A 19924-nucleotide genomic window follows, 5' to 3' on the forward strand; every position below is an offset into this window, starting at 1 on the left:
TAATTTAAAAACTTTGTTACAGAGAATCCACTATTTGCTCTAGTTCAAACCAACAAGGGACCAATGCCACACAATGCAGAGGAAGGCAAAAAAAACCCAGAATCTCTGTCAGTCTGACATGGGGGAAAATTCCTTCCAGACTCCAAATATGGTAATCAGTTAAATGCCGAGCAAGTGGGCAAAACCCACCAACCATACTTCTGTGAAAGAATTCTCTGTAGTAACTCAGAGTGCTCCCTATCTAGTGTCTCCATCTCTGGGCACTGAAGATATTTGCTAATAGCAGTAACAGATGGGAATTGATAAGTCCCCAGCTCCTATCAACAATACTTATTAGTCCCTAATAGCATGACTTTGCACTATTAAATTTCATCACATATCTATTACTCCAGTTTTCAAGGTTATCCAAATCTTCTTGTATGATATTCTCATCTTCCTCTGTATTGGTAGTACCTCACAACTTTGTGTCATCTGCAGATTTTATTAGCAGATTCCTAATTTTTGTGCCAAGATTATTAATGAAAATATTAAATAAGATTGGTCCCAAGTCTGATCCTTGAGGAACTCAACTAGTAACCTCCCTCCAACCAGGGAGTTCCCCTTTCAGCATGACTCTATGTAGTCTTCCCTTTAACCAGTTCATTACCCATCTTTCAATTCTCATATTAATCCCCATCTTCTCCAATTTAACTAAAAATTCCCCATGTGGACCTGTATCAAATGCCTTCCTGAAACCCCGGCAGATCAGATCTGCTGCATTTGCTTTGTTTAGAAAATCAATGATCTTCACAGAGAAAGAGATCAGGTTGTTCTGACAATTTTTACCTTTTGTAAAACCATTTTGTATTTATTTCCATTACCATTTACCTCTGTCCTTAACTAGTCTCTCTTTCAAAATTTATTCTAAGACCTTCCATACAATTGAGGTCAAACTAATAGGACTGTAGTTTTCCAGATCGCGCTCTTCCCTTTCTTAAATATAGATATTGTATTTGCAATTCTCCAATCATAGGGTATGACCCCCAAATTTACAGATTCATTAAAATGACAATTATATCAGTAATGTATAAGGCAAAAGAGAATACTTTGTACTGTTTTAACGTTAAATTAGGTCAGTTTGCAGGTAAACTAAACATGTTCTCAAGGTGAAGAGATGTGTGTTCTAGTAAGGTACCATTTTGCAGTCACTTTTCTAACAGCTGTGCTCTTAAGTTTTAACATTTGAGTGTGAAAGTAGCTCTATAGTTCTCTATTTTGCAGTACCATGGTGCTGTGGTACTGTTACTACGATAATTCATACAGTACCACAGATTTTAAGAGGAGCTATAGTACAGGAGATAATGTAATAGTGGTCTCCAGCTAGTATCAGGTATAGGTATCAGATGCTACTGAAGGTGTTTTGAGGATGGGATTTCATAACCGTGAAATTAGAAAGAAAGCCGTAGAGCAAACTTCTAAAAGGGGTGTATTGGTAGTGGAGAACATGAAGGTGCACTTGTTGATAGCCATGTCTGCCAAAGGATGCAAATGTGATTAGTTTTCAGAGGCAAATGTTAATCATATGACTTAGTGGGTTGATTGGTTGTGATGTTTAGGAGGGGGGCAGCCTCTGCTCTTTATGCATGTTGTAGTATATGGTATAAAAATATAGATATTCAAAGGAGTGAAAACTGCATCGTCTTAAAGGGGAACTGAAAGAAAGGAAATGTAATACTGAGTTTTCTAATAGGCTCGGAAAATACATGTTGGGAATAATTTAGGGCTCACTTGTGTCCAGTTCTGAGAGCGATGTCTATGAGAAGGTAAAGAAAAGGAAGGCAAAGGAAGAAAATTCATCTATCTTCCAAATAACTAACTGTTGTGAGTTGGAATTTAGTGTTTTTTAAGAATAAATAGCAGCATTGGAATAAGATATTATTTGAACTTAGAAAAAAAAATAGTGTTAGAATACCAAATATATAGGTGAAATACACCAGGAAAGGGTGGCAATATTACATGCCGTGCAATAAATTCTGATATCGCTGTGACGTTCAATTGCCCAGTATATGAGAGATTCAAAACCTGTCAAATCTGGTGAATGAGTAGAATGTTTTCTGGATCTCCAGTTGCTGCTTGCAGGGAAAGGTATTCCCTAGTCCTATTCTATGAGGACTTTATGACCTGAATTTTGTATCACTAGAGTTTTGAGGGAGCATGATACCACGCCTCAGCACCATCTTGTCTTCCTCTCTACAGAATACATATTTTTTCATTAGTTTTGAATTCTGTTAGTATTCACTACATAATTTGGCAGGGAAAGAGTCTTCGAAGAGGGATTAATGAGGAGGAAAGGAGATTAAATAGGAGTCTCCCTGTATTGTTTTTCTTCTCCTCCTCTTCCATCTTGTGGTGTCTTCCCTTCTTCTTCCTTCTACTACATGCTCATATGCTCTGTGGTGTCCTCTCTTCCTCTGTCTCTTTTCTCAGTGCTATCTTCTCTTTCCAGCTCTTTGCACTGCTTTCCAAATTTACTTATGTAAAGGATGCACAGGATGGGAAGTGAAATAGGGAGAATCAGCTCAGTAGCATCTGGAACACTAATGATTAGTAGTGGCTGAAAACCGCTGCAGCCTTTTTTAATTCCCAGCTTTCTGAGACTCAAAGCAGAAACCCACTTCTACTGAAGAGTATTTCAGTCACTATGATCAATATTGACATGCCAATGGTACCTACCCTTCTGTACATACTAATAGCAGAATTCCTCTCCACCAGAGATCCAGGGTTATCATTAGCTACCATTAATGCTTTTATTTAATGTTTGTGATGCCTACATGCCACAATGATAGGCATATTAGAAATGTGTTGATCAGATAACATTAAGTTTGCAGATCAAAGTTGTATATATTTTGTCTTGGATAAAAATTAAGACCTATAAAAGAATTGGGTGATTTTTTTTTTATATATTTTTTTTTCTGGTCAATGTAGTGATCCCTTGCTCTCCAGTGGGGAGGGAAGCCACTCTGCCTCGTTGTATTGGGCAGTAACCCTTGGGCTCGGGTCACTCTGCGGGGGGGGCCTCGCCGTAAGTAGTATATAGTTCTGGGTCGCTCTAACAGAGACAAACAAGCAATAATACTCTGGTGCTCTTGTCCCCACCCTTGGAGAGGCAGAGCACTGAGTAATCTTTAGTTCACAGCCCTCAGCTGGGGCTTTCAGTAATTAACAGTCTGGAGCTCTAGCCCTTTGCATGGGGCTGAGAAAGGAGCAGGCTTTAGCCTAAGCTTCCTGGCTAAGGCAGCCAGCAAACACACAGTCTGGGGTCCAGGTAGGAATGAGCACCCACACATTCTAGGGGCACACGGTGCTCCCCCCTACTGGAATCTCTACACTGAGTCTAGCATCCTAGCTTGACAGATGATATATCCCCACAGGTCTCCTGACCTATGGTGGGGAATCGGCCATGCGGGGGTGTGAGGTGGCAGAGGTAATGGGATGCGGGCCCGCCCAACTCCACTGCATCCCAGCCCAGGGCCCCAGCTGCAGAGGAGTGGTCCACCACTGGGTCAGCGAGGATCCAACCACAACATGCTGACCTAGAAGCTGTCAGCCATGTAGCCAGACAGTCATCAGCTGCCCTGGGCTACTTCCTACCTCCCCAGGGTTTGGTACCTCTATAATCCTTAGATGGTCTAACTCCTCTGAGTACACAGCAGATGGCAATCCCAGCAACTCCTCTTCAGGCCCAGTCTTCTCTGGGGGTAGGGTACTGCAAGGTGCAGGTTCAGCTCCAGGGTGCCGCAGCAGAGTAGAGGCGCCTCGCTGCTGCTCAACTGAACTGCTGAGCCCTCTCTTTATACTTCCTGTCCAGCCCTGCTAGTGATCCCTCACTCTTGAGTCCAGGGAGAGGCCACTGTGCCTCACTACAGTCATCAGTAGACCTTCTCAGTAGATGAAAGCCAACCAGAAAATATTTTCACAAATACATCTCAAAACTCTGATTGACATAACAGATCTGTCAGGCTGGAGATGTAAATATTCTAGACCTGGTCATTGCAAGTAAATCAAATGATAAAACTGTGAAATTGTGTGGATTCTAAAATTGTGCTTTTTCTTCACTGGTTTGTGTGCTCTCATGTGCATTCCCTCCATGTGTGTGTGGGGGGGGGGGGTGGTAAGAGTGAGAGAGAGAGAGATACTATGCTTGATCTTAGTAAAAAGACCAAGGAAGGACAATCTTTTGTATACTCCTCTCTTTTTACTAAGATCAAGCATGGTATCATTTTAAGAGTATTATGTCATTTTATCTTCTGTCTGAGGAGTATATCCTACTCTTCAATAGATATTTTCTCTGTTTAAATATTATCTTGTTCTATAATACACATCACAGAGCTTCTTATAAAATAGATATTACATTTAGGTACACTTGCTCAAGTGTTGGTTTTACAATATAAGGTGCCATTTTCTTATTTATGTAAGGCCCTCTATCTCCAGTTTTAAGTCTCTTTTACAATGATGAGTTGGTGGATACAAGAATCAGCCCTACAGTACTTTCAGGATTTTGAAAGAAGAACTGACATTTAATTCTTCCACTGTAAGCTGTACATCTGTAAATATGCAGGTTACATTATACACTATCAGAAATGTTAGTGTTGTATCCTAGGTTTTTTGCTTTTTGTGTCCTGCTATAATACATCTAAAGCAAACCACCATTTTAAATGATTGCTCTGTTTGGTTATATTCATCTTTTCTTCTGCTCTAACATCTTAAAAGATACTGTGTTCAATAATAACTTATATACTGCTTGCTTGCAATACATGATGTGTCTAGATGTTGCAGTGTGTACTAATATAATAGTGCGGAGGAAGAAAAGCATCATAACAAGTTAACAGAATTAAAACCTTGTACAGTAATTTGTTCAGAACAAATGTAGATGTTTTAACAGTCACTTTATGTTAGCACTGAAATCTATCAAAAAGAAACATACGTAGTATGAAATTAACCCTGTTTCTGATTTGATTTCATACAATAGAAGCAAAAAACAATATGCTAACTTACATTTTTCCTTTCTGAAATATTAAATCATTAAGGCAAGATGTTCTCCTATAAAATGTTTTCCTTATAATTAGAAAAAACTCAGAGTTTTTATTTCTTTGAACTTAGGATCTTTTTGCTTTGTGTAGTTGTCTCTCAAGTTAAAACCATGTCTGTGTTCTACTTCTGTCACTTACATATACATGTGTGTAGGTACCTAACTCACTCATCTTATACACTTGGTGTGTGGATGGATGTTCTGTACTTAAGAAATGAGTGAGTGTTTTTCAGATTTTTCACCTCATCATGAAAATGTTGCCTTTAGAGACATCACTGAGACTTTTTGTCTGTAAGGCTTGGTTTACACCACAAAGATAGGTCAACATAAGCTGCTTTGCGTCAACCTAGTTGTGCACGTGTCTTCACATGTAACCCATAGGGCTAGCTGCCTTTAATTATATTCACTGCCTTACCTTCATTATATTTTGTCTTTATTATATTCAGTAGTACTGCAAGGAACCTATATTTATTGCTAAATATATTAATACATTATTGTAAATATAGAAGACCTCCTATAGTGTGTGTGTTGCAACCATACACATCAGGGTTCCCAATTATATAGTAATTTTAATAATACTGGGCCTCATCTTGGGACAAGAACCTATCAACCCTCAAAATAATAACTGGGAAATGTTAAGTAATCAATATTATTAATAGATACATAATACATAATCTATCGATGAGACTACACACCAGTGCAAGTGCCCCATTACTCTGGCATAGTAACACCACCTCCTGGAGCAGTGTTGACCCACGGTCAATGTATAGAGGTCGATGCAGTGCGAGTGTAGATGCTGCATTGCTTTATAGCAACACTAACAGTCCTCCAACAGCTGTCCTACAGTGCTGGACACTGACTGCTGTGGTCACAACTGTGAGCTCCACTGCTCGGAGTAACTGTTGCATTCCCTTCTGGTGTTATCTGGAACGTGACCTGCTAGCTGACTCCAATCCTTGACTCTGGGAGCCAGCCTTACTTTGCTCTGCTGTGAGAACCCCCACTCCTGGGCTGTTCACGCACAGCCTCTGGCATGTAAGCTGCTCCTTGGACTGTGCAACCAAATGACACTAGCCAGTATGTAGTCATCACCAGTGCCAAATGTAGTCATCATAAATGTACAGCAACCTCCAGCATTAACAACTACACTGTCATTGATATATGCACAGATGTGTATCAAGCACTACTCAATTCCTAATAGGCCCCAAAATTGCTGCCCAGGGTTGAACACAGTACACCTCAGCATATTATTGTGGCTTGCTGTTAAAGTGCTCTTTCAAAGCCTCCCTTAGCCGTATAACTCCTCGTTGAGTTCATCTGATCGCCATTGTGTCTGGCTGTTCAAACTCAGCAGACAGCCACTCCACTTCCACTGCAACCTTCCCCCATTTGTTTCACAAATATTATTCAGGTCACAACAGGAAGCTGTAACAACTAGGATATGTTTTGCACTGCTATCCAATCTGGTGAGTAAACATCATCGCCCTTTCAATCCACCAAAAGCACATGCAGCTGTCATTCCGCACATGTGGAGCCTGTAGTTGAATCTTTCCTTGCTGTTGTCAAGGTGAACGGTGTAGAGCTTCATTATGCAGGGAAGTAAAGGGTAGGCTGGGTCCCCCATGATCACTATTGGCATTTCAACATTGCTAATGGTAATCTGCTGGTCAGAAAGAAGGTCCCTGCTTGTAGCTTTCTGAACAATTCGGTGTTCTTAAAGATACGAGTGTCATGCATCTTCCTCGACCTGCCAACATTGATGTCAGTGAAGTGTCCCGGGTGATTCACCAGCACTTGGATAACTATGGACAAGTGGTTTCTGTAAGAGATGTCGGACAGCAACACATCCCATGCAGGTTTGTGGGAAAAATAGGTGTGAATATTATGGGATGGAGAACACTGCATTATGGGAAGTTGATCCCTTGCTCCCAGTACCACTGCATGAGTCATTTCTCCCTCACTATGCATTGCCAAAACTACCCAAAACACAATGCGCTGAACGATGGGGGATTGTACACTGGATACCTATCAATGATGCACTGCATTGTGCATCGACTCAAGCACTCCTAGTGGGTACGTGCTGCACTGATGCAAGGAGAAAAGTATGCATGCGCATAAGTGATATACTAACTGCAGTGGCTATATGCCAATGTAACTTGAATTAGCAAAAACTTGTGGTGTGAACCTTGGAGAATCTTGGAAACTAAAGAACCCAAGGATGTGACCTTTTTTCCAGCAAGGGAGAATTAAAAGAAACTTTCCTTTTCCTAACAAATTCTTCTAGAACCCAGGAGTGACTCTTGTAGAATATTAATGTGTATACCGTATTAAATTGATTTACTAAGTTTAACTACAGAATGTTTGTTTCCTCATAGCTTCGATGCATGTAGTTGACAGAGGAAAGACGCAAGGGAATTTAAAAAAAAAATCAAAAGGAGTAATAAGATCTTTAAGCCAATATAATGGTCATTTAGTTTAGATTTAATACAATTGAACAAAATTGGAGATTAAATTTTTGGGACATGACTTAATTATTTTTTTAGTTAGCACTAAAGTTATGTTCCTTCAGCCATATTAATCCACTAAATCAAATGCTTCTAAGATATCTACAGAGGCAGTATACCATTCCCTAGACAAAAGCTTATTATTTACAAGATTAAACAAAGAGGTGATTGTTGATTTTTTTTTTTCATCTCATGGCAATTGATTCTGAATTAAGGCAGTATGAGAATATAGATAAAAAGCTGATAAGGAATGAAACACTTTTCAAGCAAAGTAGTTAATATTGATGGAGTGGTAATAACCTTGTAATTCTGTGTCATCAGTCTCAATAAATAAGGCAAGTGCGTGCACCATGTTTTACAGATATTGGAACAAATTAGTGTTAGTAAAATAAAATATGTAGATAGGGCTGTTTAAACTGTAGTTTATTCCAACAAACCTTTTACTACACTTGGTTGTATTGCATGTTTCTTTGGAAAGGTCAAACATGAGCTTCTGTAGACATTCACTAATACCAATTGAAAGAATCAGAAAGGCTCACACCTGCAATGGTTCTGCATTTCTGGTGTGGAGAAAATAGCAGTGTAACATAAACACAACTACTTCCTATAACTTTATAAAACATTTTTTCCCTTTTCTGTAGCCTTTATTAAAACAGCTTATATGTGTATCTTATTCTGAAATGACAACTGCTAAAATACTATCTTTTTTAAATTCCTTTAAAACACACTTCGCTGCTGTTGTGTAGCTCTTCCAAAACATAGTGATATCCCTTGAACCCTTGTCATGGGAAATATTTCCTTTTTTTGCTTACTACTAATCCTTCAGGCACCACTACTTAACCACTCTACTGACAAGCTCCTTTTAGTTAGAAATGTTATTTTAATGTTAGAAATGGTTAAATATTTACTAAATGTGCCTCTTTCTCCTTGGAACCATATGACCAGCACGTTGGAGACCTACATTCAAAACTTGATTTTTCACAACTGAATATGACCCAATAGTGTGAGTGGTACAGTACTCCATTGCCTTCAGCTGTCTGCTTTTCTTTGAGGGCATCTGTACACTCGTATTTCAGGGAATTGCACCGTCTGGCACTCGGCGCTCCAGAACTTCTTAGTAACATTGACCTCTTGTGGTCCTGTGTAGCATCTGTTCTTGCTTCAGGAATCAAAATAATTTTGTTTTCAGGGGTACACAAACTTTTTGGAACCACTTTTCCCTATTTTTAGCTAAACTTATGGTAATATATGGTGGCTTAAAATTTTAAACAGAATCTCTTGAAATGGTTTTGAGCAATGTATGGTATGTTAATTATTTGTTAAGCCATTATATGACAGCAGAGATTCTTTCAGATTTTCTGTGATTGCATTGTGATAAGTCACTTTGGTTCATTCAGTTATATCACTTTATATAATGTTACAGTTGCATATCTGATACTATTTTAAATCTATTAGACTTGCTGCTTTGAATAGTGAATCTGTTTGTCTTTGTTGTTTTAAAATTGCAATTTTGTTGATTCTATTACTCTAAAGAGCCATACTACATGGAAATGATGTATGCCCTTCCACTCTTGCATGTAGCTGGGCACCAAAGGTATTGTGAAATGACTTTATTGGAGCACTTCTTACAGAAGGAATATAAATTACAAATTCACAAGTTATGGTGCTCTATCTTTAATGTGTGTCCTTTCTCTTTAATTTATCCTACAAACTGTTAACTTCTATTTTATCTCATTTTCAGTATGACAATAAAGATGGTTACAGTGACATGTGTTTAGTTACAAACAATGTCTTAAATGATGTTTTCTTTTTTTAGATTACTTACCCAGAATGTTGGTCTTCTTTATGTTGGAAGTTTTGACAGACCTTTTGCGCAAATTAAGGTATGACTTTTGGTTTACTTGAAAGTTATTAAATACTTGTATGATTATAGTCTTGATATTTCAAAATATTTTTGAAGGAATCAATATAATTTCAAGAAAAATAAATGAAAAAATAATATAATTTCCTTGTTTTTGTGTTTTTGTTTTTGTTTGTTTTCTGGGGTTATTTCCAAAGACATTTATATATTTAGCTATCAGAGAAGTTCAGTGTTTTCTTGCATCATATTTTGATTACTTTTGATTCTGGGTTAATTACCAGAAACAACATGTTCATTTTTTTTTAAGGTTACTTGTCAGTGACATTTCAAAACAAAACCACCTTTTGAACTTCTTACTCTTTCAAGTTATTTTTGACATGGAGGACATTTCAGATTATTTCCACACCATTATTACACTTTATTGTAATGGATTGTACAGTTTATGAAAAGTCTTTTATGACTTAATGATCATATTTATCAGCTAAAATATAGTTTTACTGCTTCTAATTGCTGTTTGCCAAAGAATCGTTGCTGTGCCCCTTAAGAATAAAGAATTATTTCATTATTCCATATGGAAAACTGCCTTTGATCCTGTCAGCACCAAAAGTGTCATTGCTATTCACAGCATTCTATATTTAATGTAAGTAGTGTCAAGCAAAATGTCTAATTAAAATATGATGCAGTTTAGTTAAACATATTTATAAACCGTTCTCCAGTCAAACTACCAAGTGCTATGTTAAAGCAGTGTAAAATGTCTGATTGAAACATACAAAAGCAAGACAATTTAGGCAAAATATTTGGGCTTGTTCCTTAAGTCAGACAACTGAAAGACTTTTTTCACATTAGTAGTACATAGTAATGGTCAATGTTTAGTTATGATTTGATTCTTAAAGCCTGATCCTGCAATCTTTGTGCAGGTAAAATTCCTGTATAAGTCAGAGACAGAATGTGTATAGTCATAAAATCGAGAGGTCACCTAGTCCAGCCCCCTGTTCTGTGGAAGGACCAAGTAAGCCTATATCATCCCTGGCAGATGTTTAATCTGTTCTTAAAAACTCCAGCAATGTTGATTCCACAACCTCCCTTGGAAGCCTATTCTAGTCTTTAACTACCCTTATAGTTAGAAAGTTTTTCCTAATATCTCACCTAAATCTCCCTTGCTACAGATTAAGCCCATTACTTCTTGTCCTGCCTTCAGTGTACATGAAGAACGATTTATAACATCCCTTAATGTATTTGAAGACTGTTATCAGGTCTCCTCTCTGTTTTCTTTTCTCAAGACTAACCATACCCAGTTTTTTTAACCTTTCCTAGTAAGTCAGATTCTCTAAACCTTTTATCATTTTTGTCGCTCTTCTGTGGACTCTCTACAGTTTGTCCAAATCTTTCCCAGAGTGTGGCACCCAGAATTGGATGCATTACTCCAGCTGAGGCCTCACCAGTGCTGAGTAGAGTGGGACAGTTACCTCCCATGTCTTACATTTGACACTCCTGTTAAGGCACCCCAGAATGATATTTGCCTATTTTGTATCTGCATCACATTGTTGATTCATGTTCAATTTGCCGTACACTATAATCCCCAGATCCTTTTCAGCAGTACTACCACCTACTCAGTTATTCCCCATTTGGTAGTTTTGCATTTGATTTTTTTTCTCCCTAAGTGAGGTACTTTGCACTTGTATGTACTGAATTTAATTTTGTTGACTTCAGATCAATTCTGTAATTTGTCGAGGTCATTATGAATTCTAATTCTGTCCTCCAAAGTGCTTCCAATTTATCCCAGATTAGTGTCATCTGCATACGTTCCACTCCATTATCCAAATCATTAATGAAATTATTGAATAATACCAGACCTAAGATTGACCCCTGCAGGACCCTATTAGATATGCCCTTCTCAGTTTGTCTGCAAGCCATTGATAACTACTTTTTGAGTAAAGTCTTTAACCAATTGTGCACCTGCCTTATAGTAGTCCACATTTCCCTCACAGGCTGCTGTGTCTCTGTGGTATTTTGTTGGTTTCATGTTTCTTTAACAAATTAAAATGGGAAATAAAGTATGTGGAAGATTTCTTTACTGAAAAGGCCTTAGCTTCTGCCATATTAAATGTAAATAATGGAAGCTTGCCATCTTCTGTATGTGTTGTCAGATGTTGGCTATGTGTGTGTTCATTCAATGTGCTGCCACAGCTCTGTGGAGATAGCAGACCTCAGTTAACTGTCCAATAAATCCTCAGACTCGGTTTTCAGTGAAGACACCCAGCCAGGTTTATTGTCGACAAAGCACGGTAATAGCACCTGTCAGACTCTACAAGGATACTAAGATGTGTATCCTCACAACAATGGACGCAGCTCATTCAATGGTGGAACTTTGCACTGCTCCCTAAGCTGGCCAAAGATACTCTCTCTGAGATACCTCTTTATACCCTGATACAAACAAGTTTGTACTGCTCCTTTCACATAGTTAGTTACTGCCCCCTGACGTCTTTAGTTATCACCCATCATCTTGTACATGTTGATTTGATTAAAACATCTCTATTACGAACTGTCATCTTAACCTTATCTTTTAAAAGGGGTCAATGTGTTCCTCTTATCCTTGGAAAATATTTTTTGTACCATCCTTAATATTGGGATGATCTGGTACCACTTAATATCGAAATGTGTTTGTGTGAGCACTCTGTAACTGGCACTTCTTAAAAATATATATTTCTGCAATATCAGCCCTATTCTTGCCAAATTCCATAAGCAGGTCCTGCCTCATACCAGGCCTCTAATACAAGGGCTTATGTCTCAAGCTCTCTTCCTACTACAGTATGTCAGCTACCTTACAAGCTGGAATATGTTGGCTATTGTATTCTCCCTTATCTTACTTGGTATTCATAGACTGTTATAGTGAAATGTGTATGTTTGCAGCAGGTGGGTACACAACCTGATGTAAAAAAATACCATTATGATGGATTACTTAAAATCTTTCATCTATATTTATCAACTACCCATTATATCAGCATTTAAAGAAAGAAGGAGCTGTCTGCTGCTCCCAAATCAAACTTTGTTGTCCCAAGTCACTACTTTTTTAAGTTCATTATAAAATTGTTTCCAGGTCGACAAGAAAGGGTAAATATTAATATTTTTTTTACTTTACTTCTGCGATCACACTAAAATACAATATTGAATTTCAAAGGATACCTCTGCATATACTACAATGTAGTGTATCATATAAATTCATGAAGAGAGCACAAATTCTGAGAGAAAATAAAGCAACTTCAGGAAGAAATTTGAACAGTATCATGTATTCCAGGTGTTTCCGTCCCAATTACTGTAGTTTGGAAGTACTCTTGGGGCTTGTCTCCACTTATTGGGGGATTGACGTGGGGTGATGGATCCACCGGGGTCGATTTAGCGAGTCTAGTGAAGACCCACTAAATCGACCGCCGAGCGCTCTCCCATTAACTCCGGTACTCCACCAGAACGAGAAGCTTAAGGTAAGTCAACAGGACAGTTTCTCCCATCAACCCAGTACAGTGTAGACACTGCAATAAGTCGACCTAAGGTACATCGACTCAGCTACATTATTCATGCAGCTGGAGTTGCATAACTTAAGCCAACTTAGCCCCATAGTATAGACCTGCCCTAGCAGATGACCGTTTATCTTTTTCCAGAGATCATGTCTGCTTTTCAAGAAATGAAAGAATTAACCTATCTAGATTTATTTGCCTTCTGAGTTAACAAAAGCCTCTCCTCCACCCCCAAATATTCTTTATCTGTAAAGATGCTTGTTTCAGTGGTGGTGTAGCTATATCGTCCCAGGATATTGGAGAGGGTGTAAGAGGAAATATCTTTTATTGAACCTGTTTGGTTTCTAGATCTTTAACAGCCAGTGGAGAAAGTTCCCTATTTTCTTCCAGTTTCCCCACCAACCACTGAAATGCTTCCCTGTGACACCCATGACCAGTGTCCCACTTATTCATTTTGAAGCATGACTCTCTCTGAGAAGGTATATATTGTGACCTGCATCCCTGCCACTTATCAAATTACACAATTCAAGGAAGAAAAAGTATAAAAAGAAAAGTAAGGAAAAGTGTATGTTATCTTATACCTGACAGTGGCCCTCAGTAATTTGAAAAACCCAACACGTGGTTTGTTACAAACATGCCTTGTCCCTTTAGATGACTTGTTCCAAGAAAAGAGAAATCAGAATGTGCTCATAAAATTCTTTGTGTTCTTTTATTAGAGATAAAGTCCTTTAGGATCCTTTTACCTTGTTATTGATTTTCTAAGGACTGCTTCCTACATCAAGGCCTAACGAAGAACATCTTTCTCTCTTGGAGCCTTAACTTGATCCTCTGAAGATTGTGATTAGCCTATTCACAGCTCTGGGATTCTTTGTGTCCTCAAGATTTTCTTTGTGGTGATGTCCTCAGCCTGCAGAGTGTGTGAGCTGATGATGTTACGATGCTATCTTTCTTTCATTAATACAAGTGACTCATAAGATGGTTCCCTTCTTTGGTCTGAATGACTTATCCATTTCTATCTTAATCAAGAGATTCCCCTTCCTATCTCTAGTCTGACATCCATTTAGTAGTGCTGGAACAATTTGTATAGTGGGAATGCTGAGAGCTATTGAAGCAAACTGTAAACCCTGTATATGATGGAAACCACTTCAAACCAGAGGTGCCACCCCAGCAGCCTTAGTTCCAGTACCTATGCATCCACTGAAAGGAAGTCATGATCTATAGATATTAGATCTTTATCTTGTATATAGAATTCAATTTCTGGCTTCTGTTTCCTGTTGGAATTCATTATATAGAAGGAACATAAAGCATACCTTCCTTGAGTCTTCTCAATCTATCAAATCTGGTAGCAAATAGATCAGAAGCCTCACAGAAGGAAGTGAAGGGCTCCCCTGCCCGGAACAAGGAGAAACTCCCTGCAGTTTTTCCTTCTAGTGGTTTGGTCTCCCATGAGATTTCTGAGACATTACAGGCTTCATGCTTTGCCTCTCTGAGCATAACATTTAGATATAGAGTTCTTAAGGCTATTATCCAATGTTAATTTATTTTTTTAATGTAGCTTAATTCTATATAGTTTCTTTCTTTTCAGGGTTGTTGGTTGATCTGGAGAACTCAATAGAAATTTCTATGCATAAATTTGATTTCCATACCTTTTGTAGTTTGGTGCATTCTATCTTCATCTGGAGCAAGTAATTTTAAGGGTTTGCAGTTTTTATTCCTGTGCTCATCTGTTTAGTGACTTTCTTGATCTTGAGGAAGTTATGTTGTAGAACCTAACAGCAGGCAAACTGAACGAAGATAGTGCTAATATCTATATTGTTATATTAAGCAAGCATGTGAGGAATGTTTGATAGTTAATGCAAAGGGTTGTCATGGCCTGTCATTTAATTGAGGGAGGGGAATAAGTGAACTGAAAATTTGGAAATCAAATAAACAATTGTAATGAAAATTCCCATTTATTTTTCAAAGCACTGCTTTTTTAAAGGTTATATTGAGGTAATGGGCTTAATTTAAGGTTAGTACTCAATGGCATTTTAGTTGTTTTTAAATTATATTATTTCAGTCTAACATATAACTCTAGCATCTGTTCAAAGGCATTATAAAACATTTTTGCTTTTACGTATATTTAGTGTGTGTGTATACGTGTGTGTGTGTGTATATATACACTGTCTAAATAGTAACAGCTTATGCTGTTAACATCTAGGAAAGTGAAAAGGCTACGAATTGAGCCTTGAGTGAATTCAGTGATTTGCAGCTTTCTCTGTTAAGTATTTGTGATTTGTCCATTAAATATCTCTTAAAGTCTCACAAACTAGATGAAACTAAGAAGGCTTCTGTAACTGGATATCATGATCAACTAGATAAACTAATTTAGTGAAGTCATTTATAATTACCATTTGAGTTTTCCAGAATCCCTTTATATTATAATTACCATAGAAATTTTGTTCCAGTAAAGGAGTAATTACATTAAATACACCAGCATATGCAGTAGTAATTTTATGAACTGCCCCGAGTAATGCTTATGGAATAAGTATTCTTCATGATACATTTGTAGATATATTTTCCTTTTAAAGTAAAAGATTCATAGTTTTCAGTTTAAGATGAGTTTTGAAATACAGTACATGTTTGCACAAGATAACTTATAATGTTTTAAGAAAATAAGATCACAAAACATTTTTTTTAGGATTGAAAGTTTTTGCAGTTCAATCTGCAGTAGGTTCTGGGATTAAAACAAATCATTCAGTACATTTTCCATTATTAAGCAATAATGAATCTTTTGGCAGTCTTCACTATTCAGTTAATGACCAGTTTCACTTTGAGCTCTTAACACATTAAATTACCATTTGAATGAAGATTAATTACTGCTATTTTAAAACAAGATTATTTATTTTAAGAGTAGTTATTAAGAAGTTGCATAATAAATACTACTTTGATCAAAATGGAGCAGGTAATTTTCATAGAACAAGACGACAGTTATGAAGAAAAAGTATATTTTGGACATAGAGATGTGATATTCACTTTTTGTATCCACATGTTCTGTGCTCCCATCTTACTGGAAAGATGATCAAAGTTTTAAAACTACTTCTGGAAAATTTATGCATATTTTCCAGGACCATGGTGAGGGCTAGTGGGTATCCTACAGCAGTGTTTTGCTCAGTGATTTGTGTAGGATGAAGTTGTAGCTTGAACTGCATCTCTAAGTAGCCACTGATTGTAGCTTTATTGAACTTTAAAGAGCAGCATTAGTGGATGTTGGGAGAGAAAGTAAATTAAACTGCAACTCCACCCTGGGCAAATTACTGGCCAGAACCCCATATTGGAACCCAAACTGCCTCATTCTTCCTCAGCATGTTCAAATATATATTGAACAAGAGAGGCAATAAAACCTAGCAGAATCCCACACAACAGAAGTCTTCCTGCAAATAATAGTTGTCTCAAACTACCTTCTTGGATGACCTCTAAAGAGAAGAATAGAGCCATCCAGGTACAAATCCATTCACCCCTGCCGTGGTCCACAGGCAAGTCATTATCACCTCGTGATCAATGGCATAGCATGTTCCTGACAGATTAAACAACATCAGCACGCACACCTGACCTTTGTCCATATTTAGAATATCCCAACCACTACTGCAGTCTAAGTATCATATCCAGACCTGAAGTCTGATTGACTGGTTCAGCAAAATAAGATGTCTACAGATAATGCCAAAGTTGTTTTGCCAATGCTTATCTATCCTTTCCAAAAAAAGAAGAGACAGGGCATTAATTGGGAAGACTGTTGATGGTTTCTCATACAAGGGCTAGAAAATGACTACATGAGTGAAGCTAGCACATTGCCCCTACTCTGGAGCCAATAACTCTCTCTGTTGATAAACATTCCAACATTCAGGGTATGTCTACACTATGGGATTATTCTGATTTTACATAAACCGGTTTTATAAAACAGATTGTATAAAGTCGAGTGCACGTGGCCACACTAAGCACGTTAATTCGGCGGGGTGTATCCATGGTCCGAGGCTAGCATCGATTTCCGGAGCGTTGCACTGTGAGTAGCTATTCCGTAGCTATCCCATAGTTCCCGCAGTCTCCCCCGCCCCTTAGAATTCTGGGGAGAGCCCAGTGGCTGATGGGGCAAAAATCATTGTCGCAGGTGGTTCTGGGTAAATGTCATCAGTCATTCCTTCCTCCGGGAAAGCAACAGCAGACAATCATTTCACGCCCTTTTTCCCTGGATTGCCCTGGCAGACGCCATAGCACGGCAACCATGGAGCCCGTTCAGCTTTTTTTTTTTACAGTCACCGTATGCGTACTGGATGCCGCGGACAGAGGCGATACTCCAGCGCTATACAGCAGCATTCATTTGCTTTTGCATGATAGCAGAGACGGTTACCAGTCGTTCTGTACCATCTGCTGCCAGTGTAATTTGGCAATGAGATGACGGTTATCTGTCCTTGTGTGCTGTCTGCTGCTATCATGGGTGCCCCTGGCTGAGATCGGCCGGGGGCGCAAAAGCAAAACTGGGAATGACTCCCTGAGTCAATCCCTCCTTTATGGTTTCTAAAAATAGTCAGTCCTGCCTAGAATATGGGGCAAATGTACTAGAGAAGCAGTGTATCAGAGAGTACAGCTGCTGTGTGTCAGATCCCGCAGAAATGATGAGCTACATGCCATTCACCGAGGGGTGCCCCTGCAACAACCCCACCCGTTGCTTCCCTCCTCCCCCAACCTTCCTGGGCTACCGTGGCAGTGTCCCCCCCATTTGTGTCATGAAGTAATAAAGAATGCAGGAATAAGAAATACTGAGTTTTTAGTGACATAAAATGAGGGGGAGGCAGCCTCCTGGTGCTATGATAGTCCAGGCAGGACATTAAGCAGTGTGGGGGAGAGGAGCCCAGCATCCCACTGCTATGATAGTCCAGGCAGTACAGAATCTTTTCTTTTCACATGAAAGGGGAGGGGAATGATTGAAGCTCAGCCGCCAGTTGCTATGATGAAGACGGTTACCAGCTGTTCTGTACCATCTACTGGGAATGACCGGGAGTCATTCCTATTTTCACCCAGGCGCCCCCGGCCAGCCTCACCTGAAGCCAGCCAGGAGCACTCACGGGTTGATAAGAAGGCCGGTTACCAGTCCTACTGCACCGTCTGCCGCCGGGGAGGGAAGAGGAGCGGATACTGCTCTTCACTGCTGCAGCATCGCGTCTACCAGCAGCATTCAGTAGACATAGAGTGACATTGAAAAAAGTCAAGAAATGATTTCTTTCCCTTTTCTTTCACGTGGGGGGGAGGGAGTAAATTGACGAGCTATTCCCTGAACCATGCCGGACAATGTGTTTGACCCTACAGGCATTGGGAGCTCAGCCAAGAATGCAAATACTTTTCGGAGACTGCTGGGGACTGTGGGATAGCTGGAGTCCTCAGTACCCCCTCCCTCCCTCCATGACCATCCGTTTGAGTCTCTGGCTTCCCATTAAACGCTTGTCACGCAGCACCGTGTAGCCTGTAGATTTTTTTTTTCAAACGCTTTGGCATTTCGTCTTCTGTAATGGAGCTCTGACAGAACAGATTTGTTTCCCCATACAGCGATCAGATTCAGTATCTCCCTTACGGTCCATGCTGGAGCTCTTTTTGGATTTGGGACTGCATTGCCACCCGTGCTGATCAGAGCTCCACGCTGGGCAAACAGGAAATGAAAATCAAAATTTCGCGGGGCTTTTCCTGTTTAACTGGCCACTGCATCTGAGCTGAGATTGCTGTCCAGAGTGGTCACAGTGGTGCACTATGGGATACCGCCCAGAGGCCAATACCGTCGATTTGCAATCACACTCACCCCAATCCGATACAGTAATACCGATTTTAGCGCTACTCCTCTCGTTGGGGAGGAGTACAGAAACCGATATAAAGAGCCCTTTAAATCGATATAAAGGGACTCGTAGTGTGGACGGGTACAGCGTTAAATCGGTTTAACGCTGCTAAAATCGGTTTAAACGCGTAGTGTAGACCAGGCCTCAGTAGCTCCCTGCTGACTTTTAACTAGCCACAAGAGACAGGGTCCATCTGGCAGCTTGTTTGATCACAGTTCTTCAGTCATGTGCAGAACTCATTTGAACAAAATTGGTCAAAACCTAACAAGGAAACAGATGCTACTACCGTAAGATGGTCCAAATCCAATTCAGTCTCTTTTGCAAAGAATGTACAATTTTGAGCTTGAGTCCTGTTGGCACCAACCAAGATTAATTGAGTTCTCCACCACATGAAACAGACCTACTGGTCAGACTTTCATGGATATTGTAGTGGGGTTTTTAGTTTTCACCACAGCCATGGCATAGCAGCTCAAACTCTGCATACCACAATCAAACACAAGAGTCTGCAATATAACAATATGACATCGTGAATGAGCATTGCGGGAGAGAAGCGGGAGATAATGAATGACAGGTTTACATACCATTATGGATACTTGGTTACCCAGTTTAAGCATGTGCACTTCGTGGTGGCTCAGGAATGGGTTTGTTACAGGAAAAAAGAAAGATAAACATATAATATGTTTAGTCCGACCTAAAGGCATATAATGGAGTTATTTTGTATGTTTTATAGTTAGCATAGGTAAATTTATCAAACTTATACATCATTGCCCCTCATCCTTGACTGATCTTGGTTCCATTCCTAGTTTGCTGCACAGTTGTTTGCCGGTTCTATATCCCAGATTGTTGGTGTGGTTGGAATAGTTAGTTGCCTCAAAGTTTTTTGAACGTGTGCAACTCACTTGACAAGAAGTTCTTCATAGAACAACATTCCCACTGCATGTAGCATTTAGATGATCGCATTCCCTGAGGCAGAATAGCATCTCTCTAGTATTGTACCTTTATGGAATATTAGTTGAAACTAGGTCTCCCTTTTTTTTTTTTTTTTTAAGAGAAGACTCTGCAGGTGCTCATTTTTTAGTCATTCTGTGCAGTTACATTTTGGTGCCATGGCCATCTTTGGA

The 19924-nt window shown here is 39.2% G+C and overlaps 1 protein-coding gene across 4 annotated transcripts in view; it reads left to right on the forward strand.

Moving 5' to 3' along the window:
* The window catches only part of RNGTT (RNA guanylyltransferase and 5'-phosphatase), a 392686-nt gene that overhangs the window by 322949 nt on the left and 49813 nt on the right, over positions 1 to 19924 (forward strand). For all 4 annotated transcript variants that reach the window (XM_050949291.1, XM_050949292.1, XM_050949294.1 and 1 more), the window contains one exon: positions 9389 to 9455. In XM_050949291.1, coding sequence (XP_050805248.1) covers positions 9389 to 9455 — 67 coding nt within the window. The remainder of the gene's footprint in view (positions 1 to 9388; positions 9456 to 19924) is intronic.

Source organism: Gopherus flavomarginatus, chromosome 4 (assembly GCF_025201925.1).
Source record: "Gopherus flavomarginatus isolate rGopFla2 chromosome 4, rGopFla2.mat.asm, whole genome shotgun sequence".
Classification (NCBI taxonomy): domain Eukaryota; kingdom Metazoa; phylum Chordata; order Testudines; family Testudinidae; genus Gopherus; species Gopherus flavomarginatus.